This window comes from Drosophila ficusphila, unplaced genomic scaffold (genome assembly GCF_018152265.1).
Source record: "Drosophila ficusphila isolate 14025-0441.05 unplaced genomic scaffold, ASM1815226v1 contig_636, whole genome shotgun sequence".
NCBI classification, from domain to species: Eukaryota; Metazoa; Arthropoda; class Insecta; order Diptera; family Drosophilidae; genus Drosophila; species Drosophila ficusphila.
The window spans coordinates 3,874,300-3,893,504 of NW_025064569.1; the positions used below are offsets into that span (position 1 = coordinate 3,874,300).

The 19,205-nt window shown below is 41.3% G+C and overlaps 1 protein-coding gene across 1 annotated transcript in view; it reads left to right on the forward strand.

The window, feature by feature from the left end:
* The window catches only part of LOC108101730 (sarcoplasmic calcium-binding protein, alpha-B and -A chains), a 71,179-nt gene extending 55,963 nt beyond the window's left edge, over nucleotides 1-15,216 (forward strand). The window contains exons 5-6 of the mRNA XM_043208743.1: nucleotides 14,531-14,683; nucleotides 14,749-15,216. Of these exons, the coding sequence (XP_043064678.1) occupies nucleotides 14,531-14,683; nucleotides 14,749-14,865 (270 nt within the window). The 3' untranslated portion in view covers nucleotides 14,866-15,216. The remainder of the gene's footprint in view (nucleotides 1-14,530; nucleotides 14,684-14,748) is intronic.
* The last annotated feature ends 3,989 nt before the right edge of the window (nucleotides 15,217-19,205 follow it).

The following is a 19,205-nucleotide window of genomic DNA, read 5'->3' on the forward strand; positions in this document are numbered from 1 at the left end:
ATATGTAAACGCATGGAATGAACTATTATCAATCGAAAATTTTCAAAACTTCGATTTTTTTATAGCAAAAAACAAAAAAAAAAACGCCAAATTTGCAACTTTTTTTCAAATGTCTATCAAAAATCCAATTTTTTTTATATTCATTTGATTGTAGTTCATTCCGTGCATTTAAGCCTACAAATTAAAACGCCGTTTATTTTTTTTTTTCTGATAAGCCGATCAGCCGGAATCGTGGAGGAAGTGGGAGCTCTTTTTTTCGAGGTGGGGGTGTTCAGAGCGCTGTAACTCTAGTTTGACCGAATATTTTTTGCTGAAATTTTTTTATTTATACTGTCCAAATATGTGTTAATAAATGATAAAAAACTTGAAGCTCTAAATATTTACTGGTCGTTAAAAAAAAATCCTAAAATAACCCTAAAAAACAGGCCGTCACATAGGAAGACCCCCTTAATAGAACTTCCAGAATCTTCTTAATGCTTTTATTAATTGCAGAACACTTCGCGTTTTCCTCTTTATATTTCTTTAACTTCTTTTACAACTTCTTTAGCCTCTTTTCTCTTAGCTTCGACTTGTCGGTTCTGTAACTTATTCTCGAGTGTGTCCGTATTTCTAAAAGCTTAACATCCGTAACATTAATACTTAAATACTAAATACTTCATACTTAATACTAGATCCTTATCTTACACACAGTAGGGATATCCTACTATACAATACCAATCCTACATTCGGCCATCCTGAATCTTAGTTCGTCCCGAACTAAACCCATTTTTTCATAAACTCGGCTGCTGTAAACGTGCGATTGGGACCTTCTTGGCAACCAACTTTTTTCTACCTCGTAGCGTCCATGATTTCTCTTTGCCACTATCTTATAAGGTCCAAAAAACTTTGGTCTTAACTTCATTTTTGCTCCGTATTGAGTTCTTTTGATTGCTACTAAATCTCCTACCTCATGTTCTGTTTCTATTTTTCTCTTTTCATTGAAACTTTTTCTATTTTCTTGTTGGATATTCTCTATGTTTTCTTGTGCTTTTTGCCTGATCTCTTCACGTTCTTCTGTTAATGCCTTTACATCCATTTCTAATAAAAGATCTCTGATTTCGTCAGCTTTTGTTTTTATTTGTAACCCTGTTAGCACTGAGAATGGTGTGAACTTCGTACTTCGAGGGGGTGTGTTGTTTATAATCTGTTGTATCCGATCTACATGTGCATACCACTTGGTTGAATTGTCCTGGCAGAGTTTGTTTAACATTGGAATAACAATTTTGTGGATCCTCTCTACCTGTCCGTTACCTCTTGGCATCCCTGTAGCAATGTGCAACAACTGTATTCCTTCTTCCTCACAGTAGTCTTTAAACAAACTCGAAGTAAACGCCGTTCCTCTATCTGTTACAATTCTTCTCGGATTACCAAATATTGCCGCCTGCTTTTTGAGCTTGTCTAACACTTCTTCAGTTCCTGTAGATTTAGTGGGATATAACCATACATAACCCATCAACTACTACAAATATGTGGTTGTACATCTTTTTGGTCTCTGTCAGAGGTCCTACATGATCCACGTGATATGTTCCTAACGGTTCTTGTGCTTTGTCAATCGGACATAACAACCCCTCTTTCTTTCCACGTTTAGCTTCAGCAATCAGACATTCTACACAATTTCGAACTATTTTCTCTACCTTCGGTTGTATATTGTTTACAGAATAATGTCTTTCTACCAACTCTCTCGTTTTCCTGCTTCCGAAAAGTCCTTCTCGATGAGCTTTTGTGATTATTTCATCCTGCATTGATTCTGGTACTACCAATAACTCTTTATTTGGATCCTTGTAAAGAATATTGTTTCGCACAAAATAGTCTTCATAGGTTTTCTCAGATTCCAACAGCATCTTCACAGCTTTGATCCTGTCATCTTTGTCCTGCGCTTCCTTTAAACGATACCCTAATGCTTCCACTAAAAGACAGCATGACACTCGACTTAAAGCATCTACGTGCTTCATAAGACTGCCAGAGCGATGTTCGACTTTGTACTTATACTCATCCAAAAACATTGCCCATCTTGCTACTCTTACCGGTACATCCTTTTTCCCTACTGTCGTTGCAAATGCGTCACAATCCGTTACTATCTTGAATTCAATTCCCAGTAAGTATACTCTCCACTTTCTAATGGCATTTATAATAGCCAGTACCTCCAACTCATATGCGCTGTATTTCTCTTCGGTTGGACTAATTTTACAGCTCATAAACTCAACTGGATAGAACTGTCTATCCTCTGAATCCATCTGCATTAGCATGGCACCAAATCCGTGTTTATTGGCATCTGTATGTACCTCCGTGACAGCTTTTGGATCAAACAACTTCAGCACTGGAGCTTCAACTATTAAACGTTTCAGATGCTCGAACGCTACTACCTCAGATTGCTTTAACTCGATATACTTCTTATCTGCTCTTTCACTTTCCTTTCTTAGAATGTCAGTTAACGGTTTTGCTTCTATTGCGTAGCTCTTGATAAATCTTCGCAAGTACGAAGTTAAACCCAAAAATCTTTGTAACGCTTTCTTCGTGTTTGGACTTGGAAAGTGTAACTCTGACTCAATTTTGTCCTGTGAGGGAGAAATAGACTCATTTTCGATAACAAACCCTAAGAATTTAATTCTCTTTTGCAAAAGTTGGGATTTTTCCCACTTGATGCGCAACCCTGCTTTGCTCGCAACTGTTAGAAACTGCTTCAAAACTGCTAGTCCTTCCTTTTCGTCAACTGTCGGGATAACTATATCGTCCATGTAGACTATCACCTTCTTCTGTTGCACCAAATCTCTCAAAACAGCGTTTATATATCTACAAAAAACTGCTGGCGAGTTTGATATTCCAAATGGTACGAAATTAAACTCATATTGCCCATTATGAGTAACGAACGCAGTGTATTTCTTAGAATCTGACTCAAGAGGAACATGGAAGTAACCATTTCTAAGATCCAATGTTGAAAAAATCTTCGCTCCCTTTAATCTGTCAAGTACATCATCTATCAACGCCATTGGAAAATTGTCTCTTCTTATTTTCAAATTAATTTTTCTGAAATCACAACAAAGTCTTTTTGAACCATCTTTCTTATTAACCAGAACTACTGGTGCTGCGTATGGAGAACAACTGGGTGATATGATTTCCTCTTCCAACCAATCCTGAACCTGTTTTTCAATGATCATCTTATTTTCATATGAGATTCTACGTGGCGACTGATAAATAGGAAAATCGTCTTCAAGCACAATTTTCATTTTTACTGGCGACTCAATTTCTTTCTTTGCTTTGTAGTTGTTTATCAGCTGTTCAACCTCATCTCTCAAACCCTTACTAAGATGATTTAACTGCACTTCATCGGGGGTTTTTGGTTCAGCGATCATTTCACTCACGCACAATCCTTCAAATATCTCCGATACTTCTTTTTTTCTGAATTTTACTCCACCTGAGCTAAAAATGATGTCCACTTCCTTCAAAACGTCGTTTCCAATGATGGTTGCATACTCAATGTCGTTTTGTTTGATGACATTAAAATTTTCTTAAAGCAAACATCCCCTGCTGATACTACTGTCTCAAACTGTCCGATCGTCTTAATCTCTCCATTCCCTATGCCTCGCAAGCTCTTTGTCTCCTCCCTTAGACGAACTCCTTTTAGCTTTTCCATTAAATCTTCCCTCATCAAACTCAAATCGCATCCTGAGTCTATCATTGCGACAAAATGTACGTCATTTACGCATAATACCGTTGTTTGGTTATGCAGCACCAAACAAAACTCTCTTAAATTTGTAAATTGCTCTGCGAAGCAATCTTCGACTTTATCTGTTATCTTCATCTATGTATATATTCGCCGCGCTTGGCCTTCAGCCGAGTGCAGCCTAAAATTAATTATGAGTCGTCAACTGTCGTTCGTCGTGGCAATTCGTCTCAAGTTCTTGCTTTTCTGATCAAAGACTACTTCGAGTCTGCTTGATCTATTTCGAACCTTTTATCGCTTTGAAATCAGAGGCAACTCGTGCCTGCCTGATCTATTTCGTAAAACTCAAACTAAGTGCTGTGCGACTTAATAAACATTATATTTATATATAAAATAAACCTAAAATTTGTGCGTGTTTATTAGGTCCCAATTTGGTTTGTTGGCTAGTAAAAAAGCTTATTAGCCAAACATTTTGGTGACCCCGACGTGATCGAAACATTTAGTTAATCATTTTGGAAAATATAAATGTAGAAAATTAACCTGCGCAAAAAGGGTTGATTTTGCACATGCGTTCATATTTATGAACACATAATTTCGCATCTCGCTCTCATATCGGTTCGTACGGTATCGCTCTCTCAATCTCGCTCTCGCTCTGGCTCTCGCTTGTCAAACGTTTTTCGCAAGTTCGTTGATCTGCAGCTGATGGTTGTTTTTGGTTTTAATGCTAGCAGAAGAGAAGCCAGCATTTACTTCTCGTGGTCGATTCAGGCTTGCAATTTGGCGCCAGTGCCTTCAAAACTGTCAAAGCTTCAAAACTGTGCCATAACCTCTTCGTCGCGAATTGCAATTATTTGAACTTTGTTTATAAATAAATTTTCGGCTAAAAATGTCAACGGAAACTACTCTTGTCAACATCGACAAGGCGCAGTTTTATAAAAGGAAATCTAAGTCAATTTTCATGCATGCGCAAAGCATTGAAAGTTCATTGACTTTCGATCGAATTTCCCTGATGGCTGAAGAAGAACTTAGTTTGCGACTGGAGTTGCTGAATAAAACCGAAGTCTCGATTAACCTGGCTCATGGGTCTCTCGAAGAGCTTGACTACGATGAAATCGGTAGTCCGCTGCAGGATGAATTTGAGGAATTGATTTTATCCGCAAAATCAATTGTGCTCCAGGAGATTGGTAAGCGTAAGGTGGCCAGTTTGCCGTGCTCAACGTTGCGCCAGGAACTCGCCATGGATTCCGCTGCTGGTCAGCCTAACAAAAGGCTTCGTCTCCCGGAAATTAAATTGCCCGAATTTAGTGGTGGCTACACCGAATATGCCAACTTTTTCTCCATGTTTTCGACCATCATCGATCAAGATCCTGATCTTTCGCCCGTGGAAAAGCTCCAACATTTGAAGTCGTGCCTGAAAGGCTCCGCATTGGATTCTGTTCGCTCGCTGGATATTTGCAATGATAACTATGCTGTTGCTCTGGATTTGCTCAAAAAACGCTTTAACAACAAACGTCTTATTTTTCAGGCACATATCGCAGAGATTTTGGGCATGCAGAAGGTAGAGAATGCGACAGCGGCGAGGTTACGGGAGTTTTCGGACAAAATCAACACAAATTTGCGTTCATTGCAGTCGATGGGAACTGCTGAGCAAATTTCTGGATCCATCATCATCCACAGTCTGCTTCAGAAATTGGACACCTCGACTCAGGCAAAATGGGAGGAAACGGCATTAATTGATCAAGTTCCGACATGCCAACAATTTTTGGATTTTTTGGACAAGCGCTGCTTAAAATTGGAAAATGTGGAGCATGTTGCAGCAATTTACGCAAGTAAACCTCAAATCGTAAAGGGCAGAAACAGTTCTAGTAATAAAAACTCGTTTCTTGCTACCAATATGACTGCCAATGGTTGTGTTTGTTGCAATAGCGCAAACCATTCAGTCTATAATTGCAATCAGTTTACTAATTTAACTCCTCAACTTCGTCTTCAGAGAGCGAAAAGACTTGGCTTATGCCTAAATTGTCTAAGAAAGGGCCATCAGATCAAAAATTGTGCGTCTAGTTCTTGTCGAGTCTGTGGATCCAAGCATCACAGCTTGTTACATTTCGAGTCACCAGGATCTTCAAATCAACCTCGTGATAATGTTGCTTGTCCTCAGGCTGCGCCATCTCCAACTTTGGATACTTCGCATAGTTCCGCAAACTCATCAGCTCCCTCGCATGCTACCTCTCTGATCGCCTAAAATCCTCAAGCCGATTATGTGCTACTAGCCACTGCGATTGTAAACATTCAAAGCCGTTCTGGCACCTGGGTGCCATGTCGTGCACTTCTTGATGGTGGTGCTCAGCTTCATATCATTACTTCCCGATTTGCTCATCAACTTCAGCTTCGTAGAGAAAAATCGTCTACTCTTGTCTCCGGACTTGGAGATTCTAACTTCGACTCCGATGGAGTATCGGTGCAATTTAGCTTGAAGTCCCAAACTTCAAATTATACAACCAGGATCTCTGCCTTAGTTGCTCCAACGATTACGGGAAACCAGCCTAGCCTGCCTATGAGTCCGGAGAACTGGAATATACCAGCAAACCTTCAGCTTGCCGATCCGGATTTCCACAAACCTCAAAAAATTGACTTATTAATTGGAGCAAGTCTTTTCTTTGAGCTTCTTTGTGTGGGTCAAATAAAACTCACTCCTGGTCTTCCTTTGCTGCAAAAAACCCGTCTAGGATGGGTCGTCGCAGGAGGTGGCTCAGAACACCGTGAATCATCGGCTCTTGCAGCTCAGACGTCTGTATCTTCCGTCGAAGAAGTTGAGTCGCCATTGGATGAAATACTTCGACGCTTTTGGGAAATAGAGAGTGTTCCTGATTACGCCTGCAAATTTTCCAAAGAGGAGCTCGAATGTGAGGAACATTTCAAAACCAACTTTGCTCGCCTGGCTACCGGAGCATACTCTGTTCGCCTTCCGTTAAAGCATTGCTTGGATATGCTCGGAGATTCTTATGCTCACGCTTATCGTCGTTTTTTGAATTTGGAACATAAACTTCAACGTCACCCGCAGCTCAAGTCTCAATATTCGGCTTTCATTCGTGAATATTTGGACTTGAATCACATGTCACTCGTTAGCAAAGATTCAATTGGTCTTTGCCAGTATTATCTTCCCCATCATTGCGTTTTCAAAGAGGACAGCACCACAACGAAATTGCGTGTAGTTTTTGATGAGTCTGCCCGAACGTCGTCTGGATCTTCCTTGAATGACGTCCTTATGGCTGGTCCTACCATTCAGCCCAAACTATTTCGGACCCTGCTTCAATTCCGAACGTTTCCTGTGGCCCTGACTGGTGACATTTGCAAGATGTATCGTTGCGTTCGAGTTGCCGAGCCCGATAGTTTTCTGCAGTGCATTCTTTGGAGAGATTCACCAAGCCAGGAGATACAAGTTTACAGGCTGGATACAGTAACTTATGGAACCAAGCCTGCATCATTTCTATCTGTGCGGGCCATGCATCAGCTTGCTATTGATGAGGAGAATTCGTATCCCATTGGCTCCCAAATTCTCAAGCGGGATTTTTGCGTTGATGATCTGATTACTGGTGGCAACTCCGCTCAAGATGTTTTAGAGATCATGCGTCAAACCCAGGAATTGCTTGGAAAAGGGCAGTTCAAGTTGAGAAAATGGTGCTCTAATGACCCCGTTGTTCTTAAGGAAACACCCGAGCCAGAAAGGGAAACATTCCTGAAGTTCGACGATGGAAGCGACATTACCAAAACGCTGGGGCTCGCTTGGGATCCTACTTCAGACGTTCTAATGTTTTCTTTCTCTCCCATGCAGTGCATCTTAAAACCTAGCAAGAGGTCCGTGCTGTCCACAATAGCCCGCTTCTATGACCCCCTAGGCCTCATCTGCCCTGTCATAACCAAAGCAAAAATCTTTTTGCAGCAGCTTTGGAAGGAGAAATTGGATTGGGATGAGAGCCTTTCCTCTGCGCTAAATTCGTCTTGGCTGAAGTTAACAGCTGATATTGCTTGCACCCAGCAAATGAAATTTCCTCGCTTAGCTGTTCAGCCTGCCGGCATCATAGAGCTCCATGGTTTCAGCGATGCCAGCATAAATGCGTATGGTGGATGTATCTACGCTGTGTCTTTATCAGAAGGTCGTAGAGAGGCTCAGCTACTCTGTGCTAAGTCTCGTGTGGCTCCGCTGAAGACGCTTACGATTCCCAAATTGGAACTTCGTGCCGCTCTGCTGTTGTCTCAACTCATCCGAGAAGTCCGTGATATGAACGTTTTCTCTTGCCCGTTCTTTTGCTGGTCCGACTCGTCCGTCGTACTTTCGTGGATTAAGGATGAGCCCTCCCGGTTCCAAGTCTTCACCGCAAACCGAATTGCTTCGATACAGGAGCTGACCAACGGAATGGATTGGCGATATGTACCCACATTTTGTAACCCAGCTGACATTTTGTCGAGGGGATCACTTCCAAGCGAGCTGCTTGAGTCATCGCTATGGTCAAGAGGTCCATCGTTCCTGTGCAATGACAGAATTCACTGGCCCGCCCCGCATTCTGCCATCACTCCGTTACCAGAAATGAGAAATTCGCTCGTGGCTCATACCACGCCTTCCAATGACATGACGTTGCAATGCAAGTTCAGCAATTCTTGGCAAAAGCTGACCCATGTATTTGCATACGTCTTTAAATTTCGACATCGCATCCGGCACTCTGGAATTACAGTCGAGCATATTCAGCTTGGAACGCAGTTGCTCCTTCGCACTATCCAGATGAACCACCTTGCAGCTGACTACAAACGACTGCAAGAGAACCCAGCCGACTTGGATGTGTTAACTCCGGCACACTTTCTTGGCACCGCTCCTCTGGTGTTGTTTCCAGAGCCTGATGTCACACTGTTAAATTGCAACCGATTGGATCGATGGCAGCGAATATCCTACCATCAGCAGGTTTTCTGGGCCCGTTGGCGAGAAGAATACCTAACACTTCTTCAACAGCGTGCTAAGTGGCGCACCAATCATCCAAATCTCAAGATCAACGATGTTGTCTTAGTGAAGGACGAGAACCTTCCTCCACTTAAGTGGCCCCTGGCTAGAGTGGTCGAGCTGATCGCCGGAGAAGACAAAGTTGTCCGTGTAGCTGCCCTAAAAACTGCAACTGGGACAATTAAACGAGCTATCCGAAGATTATGTGTGCTGCCTATCCAAGATGAAGTTGAAACCCCGGGTCTTCCAACGGGGGAGGATGTTTGGTTATGCAGCACCAAACAAAACTCTCTTAAATTTGTAAATTGCTCTGCGAAGCAATCTTCGACTTTATCTGTTATCTTCATCTATGTATATATTCGCCGCGCTTGGCCTTCAGCCGAGTGCAGCCTAAAATCAATATATGAGTCGTCAACTGTCGTTCGTCGTGGCAATTCGTCTCAAGTTCTTGCGTTTCTGATCAAAGACTACTTCGAGTCTGCTTGATCTATTTCGAACCTTTTATCGCTTTGAAATCAGAGGCAACTCGTGCCTGCCTGATCTATTTCGTAAAAACTCAAACTAAGTGCTGTGCGACTTAATAAACATTATATTTATATATAAAATAAACCTAAAATTTGTGCGTGTTTATTAGGTCCCAATTTGGTTTGTTGGCTAGTAAAAAAGCTTGTTAGCCAAACAACCGTATTAATTTGCTCTTTTGACTTCGGTTTAGACTTCAATACACCTACTTTCTCATTCTTTTCGATCGTTTTCTCCTGGTTGCAATTCTTAGCAAAATGACCAGTTTTGTTGCACTTAAAGCATAAACTTGGCGCACTGCATTCCTTTGAAAAATGTCCTTCCTTGCCACATTTAAAACATTTCTTCTTAATTTGGGAGATGGGTTTTCTTGTACTGACGCCCTTAGTACTATCCTTGATCCTTTCGTAAATTTCTATTTCTGCTTTCAATTCATCAAGTGTCCTGCATCGGTACAAGTTACTCTTGTTTAATTTACTATCTGGAACACCATCCACGAAGTACAATATGACACTTGCTTCGTCTAATCTGACTTGCTTCCCAATCTCAATCAGGCTATACAAATACTCACTTAACGACTCTTTATCAAGTTTTACTCTGTTCATAAGTTGTTTATGTACTTCAGCTGCACACATTGTTTTGCCAAACTCAGCTCGCAGTTTTGCTTTCAATTGTTCCCATCCTCTAACACCTGTTAGACCTCTCACAAATAATTTTGCTGCTCCTTGCAACAGTTGCTTCCCGTAAATGTACTTCTGTAAGCTATCCCAACCTACCGTTGCAGCACAATCTTCAAATTCAGATACCCACTGATTTATATCTGGTTGATCTGATCCTGAAAAATGTGAAACACTATCTTGAACATCTTTGAGCGTAAATCTTGATGCGCTCTTAAAACCATCTGTCTCTGCTTCTTGATATTCGCTAGATTTAACTGAGTGCGTCTCTTGCTCTTCTTCATCCTCCTCGACATCTCCTAGATTGTAATGCTCTAACAGCCTATCCTGCAGCACTGCTTTCCTGCCAGTAGACTCTAACTCTAAAGCTCTAAGCTGTTGCCGTAACTCCTCCACTTTCAAAGACAATATTGTTTTATGCATCCATACTTAATTGTTAACGTATGCTTAAGAGCAATAGACTTAGGGGTAACTATAGTTAGGTTTACAATTGGAAAATTCGTACTTAAAACTCACGATCTCACGTAGCTTTACTTTACCGATCCCTTGTCGATAGCACTGCTTGCTGGTTTGTTGTTGTTGTTGCCGTCCACGACCTCGTGTCGCACAGAATTGGCCTTCCTCGACTGCAACTCCCTCGACGATGTCACTCCTCTTTGTTGTAGCCACCGTCCTTTGTGTCGCACTGCTTTACGGCTCTCTAGCCGTTGTTGTTGTTGCAGCCTGCCAATCTACGACCTTTGTGTCGCACAGAATTGGCGCTCCTCAACTGCAACTCCCTCGAAGACTTCTTGGATGCACTGCTTTACCGCCCTCTGGCAGTTGTTGTTGCTGGAGTGGACCTCAATCTAGGACCTCTGTGTCGCTAGATTTGACGCTCTTCAACTGCAACTCCCTCGCCGCTGTCACTTCTCGTTGTTGTTGGAGTGGATCCCTGTGTCGCACTGCTTCGCCACTGACCGATAATTGTTGTTGCAGCCTGCCAATCTAGGACCTTTGTGTCGCTAGATTTGACGCTCTTCAGCTGCAACTCCCTCGCAGACTCCTTGAATACACTGCTTTACTGCCCTCCGGCAGTTATTGTTGCTGGAGTGGACCTCTGTGTCGCACTGCTTCGCCACCGACCGACAATTGTTGTTGCAGCCTGCCAATCTACGACCTCTGTGTCGCTAGATTTGACGCTCTTCAACTGCAACTCCCTCGCAGACTCCTTGAATACACTGCTTAACCGCCCTCCGGCAGTTATTGTTGCTGGAGTGGACCTCTGTGTCGCACTGCTTCGCCACCGACCGACAATTGTTGTTGCAGCCTGCCAACCTACGACCTCTGTGTCGTTAGATTCGCACCTCTTCAACTGCAACTCCCTCGACGCCGTCACCTCTTGTTGTAGCAGTCGACTTCTGTGTCGCACTGCTTCACGACTCTCTAGCCGTTGTTGTTGTTGCAGCCTGCCAATCCACGACCTCTGTGTCGTTAGATTTGTACCCCTTCAACTGTAACTCCCTCGACGCCGTCAATATTCGATCTTGCTTGCACACTCCTGCTTAGTGGTTCACACACATACTCACACCGATTTGACGATCGTTGTGTGTAAGTAAATGCGCGGTTGCCACTTTTCACGTCGTTATGATTGTCTGTGTGACGCCATCAACCCTCGATCTTTTCGCCAATTCTCGGAAAAGGTTTCCACGAATTTCAGCGACGCTTCGATTTTACACAGTCTTCAATCCTCTCTTTTCCAACAAAACTTCTGTCAAACTGCGCTTTTAATGTTTTTCACAACGGGAACACACACATCCGCACATATAAAAGACGCAAAAGAAATTTCCAGAATGTTCTTTCTATTTCCCGGACGAGCCCCCAATATTTGTAGGGTATAACTTATAAAAGTCACCCACAAATGTTTATTTAATAGAACTTCCAGAATCTTCTTAATGCTTTTATTAATTGCAGAACACTTCGCGTTTTCCTCTTTATATTTCTTCAACTTCTTTTACAACTTTTTTTAACACTCTTCTTTAGCCTCTTTTCTCTTAGCTTCGACTTGTCGGTTCTGTAACTTATTCTCGAGTGTGTCCGTATTTCTAAAAGCTTAACATCCGTAACATTAATACTTAAATACTAAATACTTCATACTTAATACTAGATCCTTATCTTACACACAGTAGGGATATCCTACTATACAATACCAATCCTACATAGATAAGTAGATTTTGGTTTCGCATTAGATCTTGCATAGTTGTACGCATAAACGACATAAACTCCGTAAGGCTTTGTTGTAGACTGCATATCAAAGATTTAAAGTTACTTTTTGGCTGCTCAGGCGGTTGATGCTGCTGAGCCGTGTTCGGTTCTTGGTGTGCTGATTGCGGAAGTGAGATTTTTGGGGCTGGGGTAGCCAGTCCTGATTTTAAAGCGCTTGCGTATGTGACATTTTTGGCAGAGTTTATGGGTCCTAGTGAGGATCTGGCTGCAGTCGATAAGAAGACTTCAGGGTTTGACCTGGAGGCTATGAACTGATTATTTTGGGTGCGGGCAGTAGATCCCCTCTGGTGGATGCGACTTTTCAGCTCCTTTTTACTGGGCAACCTCTATAGTATTAATTAATTAATCAATATAAGCATTAGCGATTTCATCGATGAAAGCGTTGTTCTTTTCGCGTTGTTGTTGATTTACGAAACCAGTCACTGCACGTTTTTGATATTACTGAATACTTTTTTTCCGGAGCACAATAAATATACGTCTGCATGCGACGACGATTCGATTTCGATATATAGAAATAACGGAAAAAAAATTATAACATCGTGGTTTTTCATCAGACAAGTATGATTTTTGAAATATAGAGTTTTCTTACGTCTCTTGAATTACGAATTTAATTTGATCGAAATCGGACAACTATATCATATAACTCCCATATGATCTATAGTCGAAAATATGGAAAATGAATAGAAAAATCGTCATAGCTTCGATATTGTTTAGCCTTTATGCATTTTGTTCGACATATTTGATGACTGCAAGGGTATACAAGGTGTGGGTCAAAAGTTTCCGAACTTTTCTGGCAGGGCATTTTCTGGTGCCGCCATCTTTGTGTGAGTGTATGCGTTTGAAAGATAAATTATTCACCGATTTTCCCTCCAAATTTCAAGACATTTGGAACAGTGGAATTGGAATTATTGCATTTTAAGTGACAGTACCTTGTGTTAGTTGGTCGACGAAAAATCATGGAGCAAAGAGCGGTTATTAAGTTTTGTTTTAAACTCGGTAAAACTTTCACCGAGACTCATAAATTGATGAAACAAGTTTATGGTGATGATTGTCTATCCCGTACCTCAACTTACGAGTGGTTTAATCGTTTTAAAAATGGTCGTGAAAGCCTGGAAGACGACGAACGTTCGGGCCGTCCGAAAAGTGCTGTTATTGATGAAAACATTCAAATTGTTCGTGATTTTGTCAAAAAAGAACCAAAATCTTCGTTGAGATACATGGAAATGGAGTTGGAGATATCCTATAAGTCTATTCATCGCATTTTGATTGAGCATTTGGGTATGCGGAAGGTTTGTGCACGGTTTGTTCCACATACACTCAAAGAGCACGAAAAGGCGCTTCGCATTCAGCATTCGAAAGACGTCGTTATTGAAGCACGAACCGTCAACCACTCACCATATTCACCTGATTTAGCTCCGTGTGACTTTTTCCTATTCGGAAAATTAAAATTGGCAATGAAAGGAAGATATTTTGATGACATAAAGTCCATTGAAAAGGCGACGACCGACATACTCAAGGCCATCCCGGTTGACGAGCTAAAACACTCATTCGAATCACTTTTAAATCGTGCAAATCGTTGTATTGAGTCGGAGGGAGACTATTTTGAATAAATGCAAAGTTTCATTCTAAACTATTTTGTAGTTTTTTTCTTTTGAAAAGTTCGGAAACTTTTGACACACACCTTGTATAAGCTTCGGCTTGCCGAAGCTAGCTTCCTTTCTTGTTTTTTATATTTTTTTCTAAGAGACCAATATGTCGAGAACATTGCGTAAAAATTTTGAGTCAATTAGAGTCAAACTAACAGAGTTACAGCCTTTTAAACGACCGAATTTGCCCGTATTTTATATACTTATAAATCGATTACTTTAAATCGATTTTCCCGAAACGTTATTTTGAAAGTCGGTGAACATCAGAACTCAAAATCTAATGAACCAATCCTTTTCAAATTTTTAATACAAATCCTGTACATAAATACGCAGGTAATCAGGAAGAGTAGATTCCCTTAACAAGTTCTTGGTAGACAACTATTCTTTTGAATTTAAGCAGATAAATAGGTAAACAGTACAGTAAAAACGGCAAGGCATCTTTCTAAATTTGCGTACAAACATCTTCTTTTACTTTTATAAGGTGCGGCTTAGAATTTTTTCAGCATCGGTTGAATTAATGCTTTATTTCGGCGCTTGCTTTTAAATAGAGCGTAAATTACTATGAGTTTCATTTAATGTTGATCCTTTTATCAAGATAGCGCGAAAATTTCTTCCCAACAAATCGTTTTACCGCACACTTTGTGCAATCCTTTCTTAATAGCGACAAATAAATAGCAAAAGTAACGGCTATAAAGTCTATATTTGATTTTAAATTTTTTTCTTTTTATAGGCCATGAGGGCATTCATTGAATCGAACTTTAAACTGCTTGACATAGACAGCGATGGAATTGTTGGAGTGAAAGAATACCGTTATAACTGCATAACTAGAATAGCCATCGACGACATTGCCCCAATTGACAAAGCCTTTGAAACATTGCTAAACGTGAGTTTGCTTAAAAAGTTACCTATAATATAACAACTTTAAAAATATGTTGCTTTTTCTTTTAGGACGATGATCGGAAACGTGGAGGTCTTTCGCTAGACCGGTACAAAGAACTTTACGGTCAATTTTTGGGTAACACAGCTGATAATCATCCGGCAGTGAATCTTTTTGGACCTTTATAAATATTCTTTTAAAATTAATTGTCTTCGCTGTTGTTCAACTACTATTTATTAAGATGTATTTGTAATTACTATGACTTAAAATTTATTATCACATAGCAATAAAACATTCATATCATTTTGTGTAGAATCGTCAGATGACCAGTTCGTTAACTTTAATGTTTTATAGTTAGTTAAGTACCTTTGCTCTCAGAAGTTAAATATAGGTTATGATGTTGATTTGCTCTCCTTGAAAAGGCTCTTAAGTTATAAGCCTCTCTCTCGAAGCCTTATTGATTTCAAATAATTGTTGTGTTAAATAAAAACTTATTATAAATATAGTTATTAAAATAAATGAATTAAACTTTCGCTAAATATTTCGCAACAAAATTTTTGGGTGGAGGGGTAGCTTAGTAGTAAATACGCATTTTACTAACCCGTCTAAAGAAATAAGTTTAGCCGTTTATCGTACACAGCCTGCACAACTGGACAGAATAATTGGTTTTATTGAGTCAATACAATCATACCCAGGTTGACGGGTCGTCGGCACTGCATGTGTCTTTATAAAGACCCGCCCTCTATCACGTAATCCGGGAACTTCTGTGGGTGGATCTTTTTTTTTGGCGCATCTAGCACCCAACCACCAATGCTAACTCCGTTGCTATTTCCAGCGTTTCCAGCAACGGTTGTCTGGTTTAAGCATCGGCTGTCCCTTCCGGAAACTTATTTTGAGTTATAATGCTACAACTTGCAACTCTTCTGTTTGGCCACTTAAACTTCTGTTTAGCCACTTCAATGTCATGTGATCATTGATCAGTTACTACCCTGAAATGGTATCCTTTCAGAAACGAGGGTCCGAGGGTTCAACTCGACTATGAGATAACCTTTTCGCCTTCCTCGTTTTCAGGCTTTAGAATTGCCAGGAAATACAGAGTGAACAGTTTCTCAAAGTATGGACAGGCCAGCACTGGGACCGCCACCAATCAAACTACGTGGCTTTCTGGAGTAGATCGTCGTCTTGATTTGCGAAAGCATGGGGTGGCATTTCCGTTTAAATCACTTAATCTATTGCCTTTTGGAAGGTTGCCGATGCCGAAATTAATCCGAACGTCATTATTTTCCATGGAGTCATTTACCAGGTACGGTTAACTCCGTGAATTGTCCGGTTGTCTCTTCCAAAATGACCTGCCAATAGCCGTTATTTAGATCTAGGCTGCTGATGAACATGACTGGTGGTCCAATATATAGTTGATGCGTGGCATCGAAAACGTGTCTTTAATGGATTTCGCATTAATTTCTCTAACGTCGACACATAGCCTCTTTTATCTTGAGAGTTTTTTACACCCCATCTTAAGTAGTTCCTCCACCTTCTCGTTGATCTCTTCTATATTTTTTGGATCCACTGTCACTTACAGCTTTCCATTGTGTCTTATTTTTTACCACCATACGCAGTTGGTGTCCAGCACATTTGAACTCGGAGTCGATTTATATCAGGAAATTGTTTTGAGGACTGCATTGTACAGATGACCTTGTACTCCAATTTAAGCGGAGAACGGGCGCTTATTAACCAATGTAGGCTTCTTGCTTTCTATTTTAATTGTGTTCTTTTGGCTGTTCTATCAAGGTGAACTCCAAGATAAGTTTCTCCAGTTGTTTGCGGAATATGAATGTTGTTCAAAAATGGTGGGGGACAAGTTTGTCTGTTTAGGGTTAAGTTGACGTGTTTGCTCTTTTGCTCATTTTGCTCTTTCTTTTCCAAAGGCTCGAGATAAGCTGATAAGTGTTGTGTTGCTTTTATAAGGCAACTAGAACGACTAGAATCGGCTAGCAGGCAGTATCTTCAGCAAATGATTGTTCTAAGCCTGGTTGTTGGAAGATCTGCTGTGTAAACGCAGATGAAAGTTTTGGCGACATCCAGAAAAACTGCGGTGCAATACTATTGACTTTCAAATATGTTTCGTATCTCGAAGGTTATTCGGCTTACTTGTTCAATGGTTCCCCGTTTTTTGCGGAAACCGGATTGGTGTATTGGGAAGCCATTATGGCACTGTAGGTGTGGCTCTATACGTATTCATATTCATGAGCAGCCTCTTAAATACTTTTGATAGGCACTGCAGGAGACTGGCCTATTTGACGAAGACTGTGACTTGTCCTTTTGGCTTTATGGATCATAGTGAGGCCAGAGGTTTTCTATTAAGAAACCGCTTTGGATATCGATGTGTGTTGATGTAGCTTGTATACAAGCTCTAGCTACCATTGTGTTGGTTATAGTTATCAGCATTTCTTCTACGCTATTAGGCAATTGTGTGTTTGCAGTCATATGTTGGCTATTAATTTCTGGGCGTTGGTTTAGTGTTTGTTGCCCCACTATATCAGCAGTGGCTAGATGACCTGTCAGCTTAGAGGATGAGGCGTAAGTCCCGTTGTTTTTATTTAACGCCCGTGCAAAAGAAACTCCCGGGGTCGTGGTGGATGGTTTATATGGAGAATTGTTTCGTATTATAGAATTTCGAGCAGCAGTCATATGTTGGACTAGTCGACTTTTCAACTCTTTATACACATGACAACCAAAGTTACTACATTTCTTGACAGAATGGTTCTGAGTTTAGGCCTCAGTTCGATGTGCATCCCCATAGGCAACGCAGACTGCGCGTAAAGCGCTGTAAGTTATCGTCTGACCGCAATCTTGCCTTGATCTATTGTACCCCCTATCTGAGCTTAAAGCTTACCCATCAACCCGGTTCCTCCGATAAATCCAAGAAGCTATGTTGGGTCGATGCTTCCGGAGGTCCCAAGTGTTACGGACCGGGAACCGAGGGTTCTACATCTCTACATCCCAGCCTTGGCTGGGTAGTCTGAGATTATGTGTAGGGAGGTTTCATCCTCGCTATCACAGAATCTGCATGTCTTGCTGTTCACAATTTATATATTACATAGGTGACTCCTTAGTCTGCAATGTCCGGTTAGTAATCCGGCAATTACCGTAAGTTAATTTTTCCCTAGTGGTATAAGTTTCTTGAACCTCTTCATGTCATAATTGATGATAAGGCTTGCCTTTGGCCTGTGGTGCTCTCCCAGCAAGCTTGCCTCATATGTACCTCTTCTTTTCTCAGATAATCTTTGATTGTATGTCTGCCTACGCCATAATAAGGCTCGTGACCTATAAAGGGACGTTCCGCCCCTAGTTTTGCTAGTTCGGTCCCGGATATGTCTTTATGTCTTGGAATCCATCTTAGTGACAGCCTGTTGCTGCTGCCCAGAAGGTTTATTTTTGTTCTTACTTCTGGAACCAGCATCGAGGTGATCCTATTACTAGAGAGTGCAGTAATTGCCGCTCGACTGTTCGAGAGGACTGCAATGTCCTTGTTTGTGTACCCGCGCTCCATATTGAGCTCCGCACACCGTCCTATAGAAAATACCTCAGTTTGGAATATGCTGGTGCATTGGCCTAAAAATTTATGGTACTTGATTCGTGGTCCTATTACTCCAAGGCCAGTGCCTTGGTGTATTAGAGACCCGTCCGTATACCACGCTATAGTGTGACTCGCCATGGAGTGTACTTCCTTCATGGTGGTCCATTATTTCTAGTTGCTCAGATGAGCAGAGAAATTCTTTTCGAAGATTAATTTTACTGTCATTTCGTCCCTGGGTAGTTGCTTTGCTGCATCCCTAGAGCTGAGGATGCGGTCACTGCCTCTACCAGAAGGAGCGATTCTTAACAGGGTGGCCTTCTCGCAGTGGAGCGGAGTGAGTTTCATGAGAACTTCTAGTGCTTTTGTAGCTGTTTCTGTACGGTAATGAGCCTCGCTCTTTTACCTCAGGCTACTGAACCATATGTGAGTATTGGTCTCACAATCATAAGGTATGGCCATCTGATGATTTGGGGTGAGGTCCCCCAAAATTTCCCTGCAATTTTCCGACAGGTGAAGAGAGGCCTGAGGCACTTTTATGTGGGTTGCAAACGTTAGTTTCCTGTCAAAGGTAACTCCGAGGTACTTAACTTCCCGGCTTTTTGCTACGGAAGTACCTAGTTGCATGATTTGTCTCATCTTCTTTAGTTTATACTTCTTTGTAAAAGGAACAATGACTGTTTTTGAGGGGAAGAGGTTAAGCCCAACTTCCCTGCTCCAATCAAGCGTAATCTTGAGTCCGAGTTGGAGAATGTCACAAAGCGTTTCTTCAAATTTCCCTCTGGCTACTACTACTATGTCATCGGCATAGCCCTGGCATTTTATTCCTCTATCTGCGAGTTTTCTTAGTATTTCATCTAGTAGTAAGCTCCACAGTAGAGGAAAAACTCCACTCTGCTTGTTGCAACGGTCATTGTACTATGGTCAATAGTCGCCATTGCCTGTCTGGAGCTT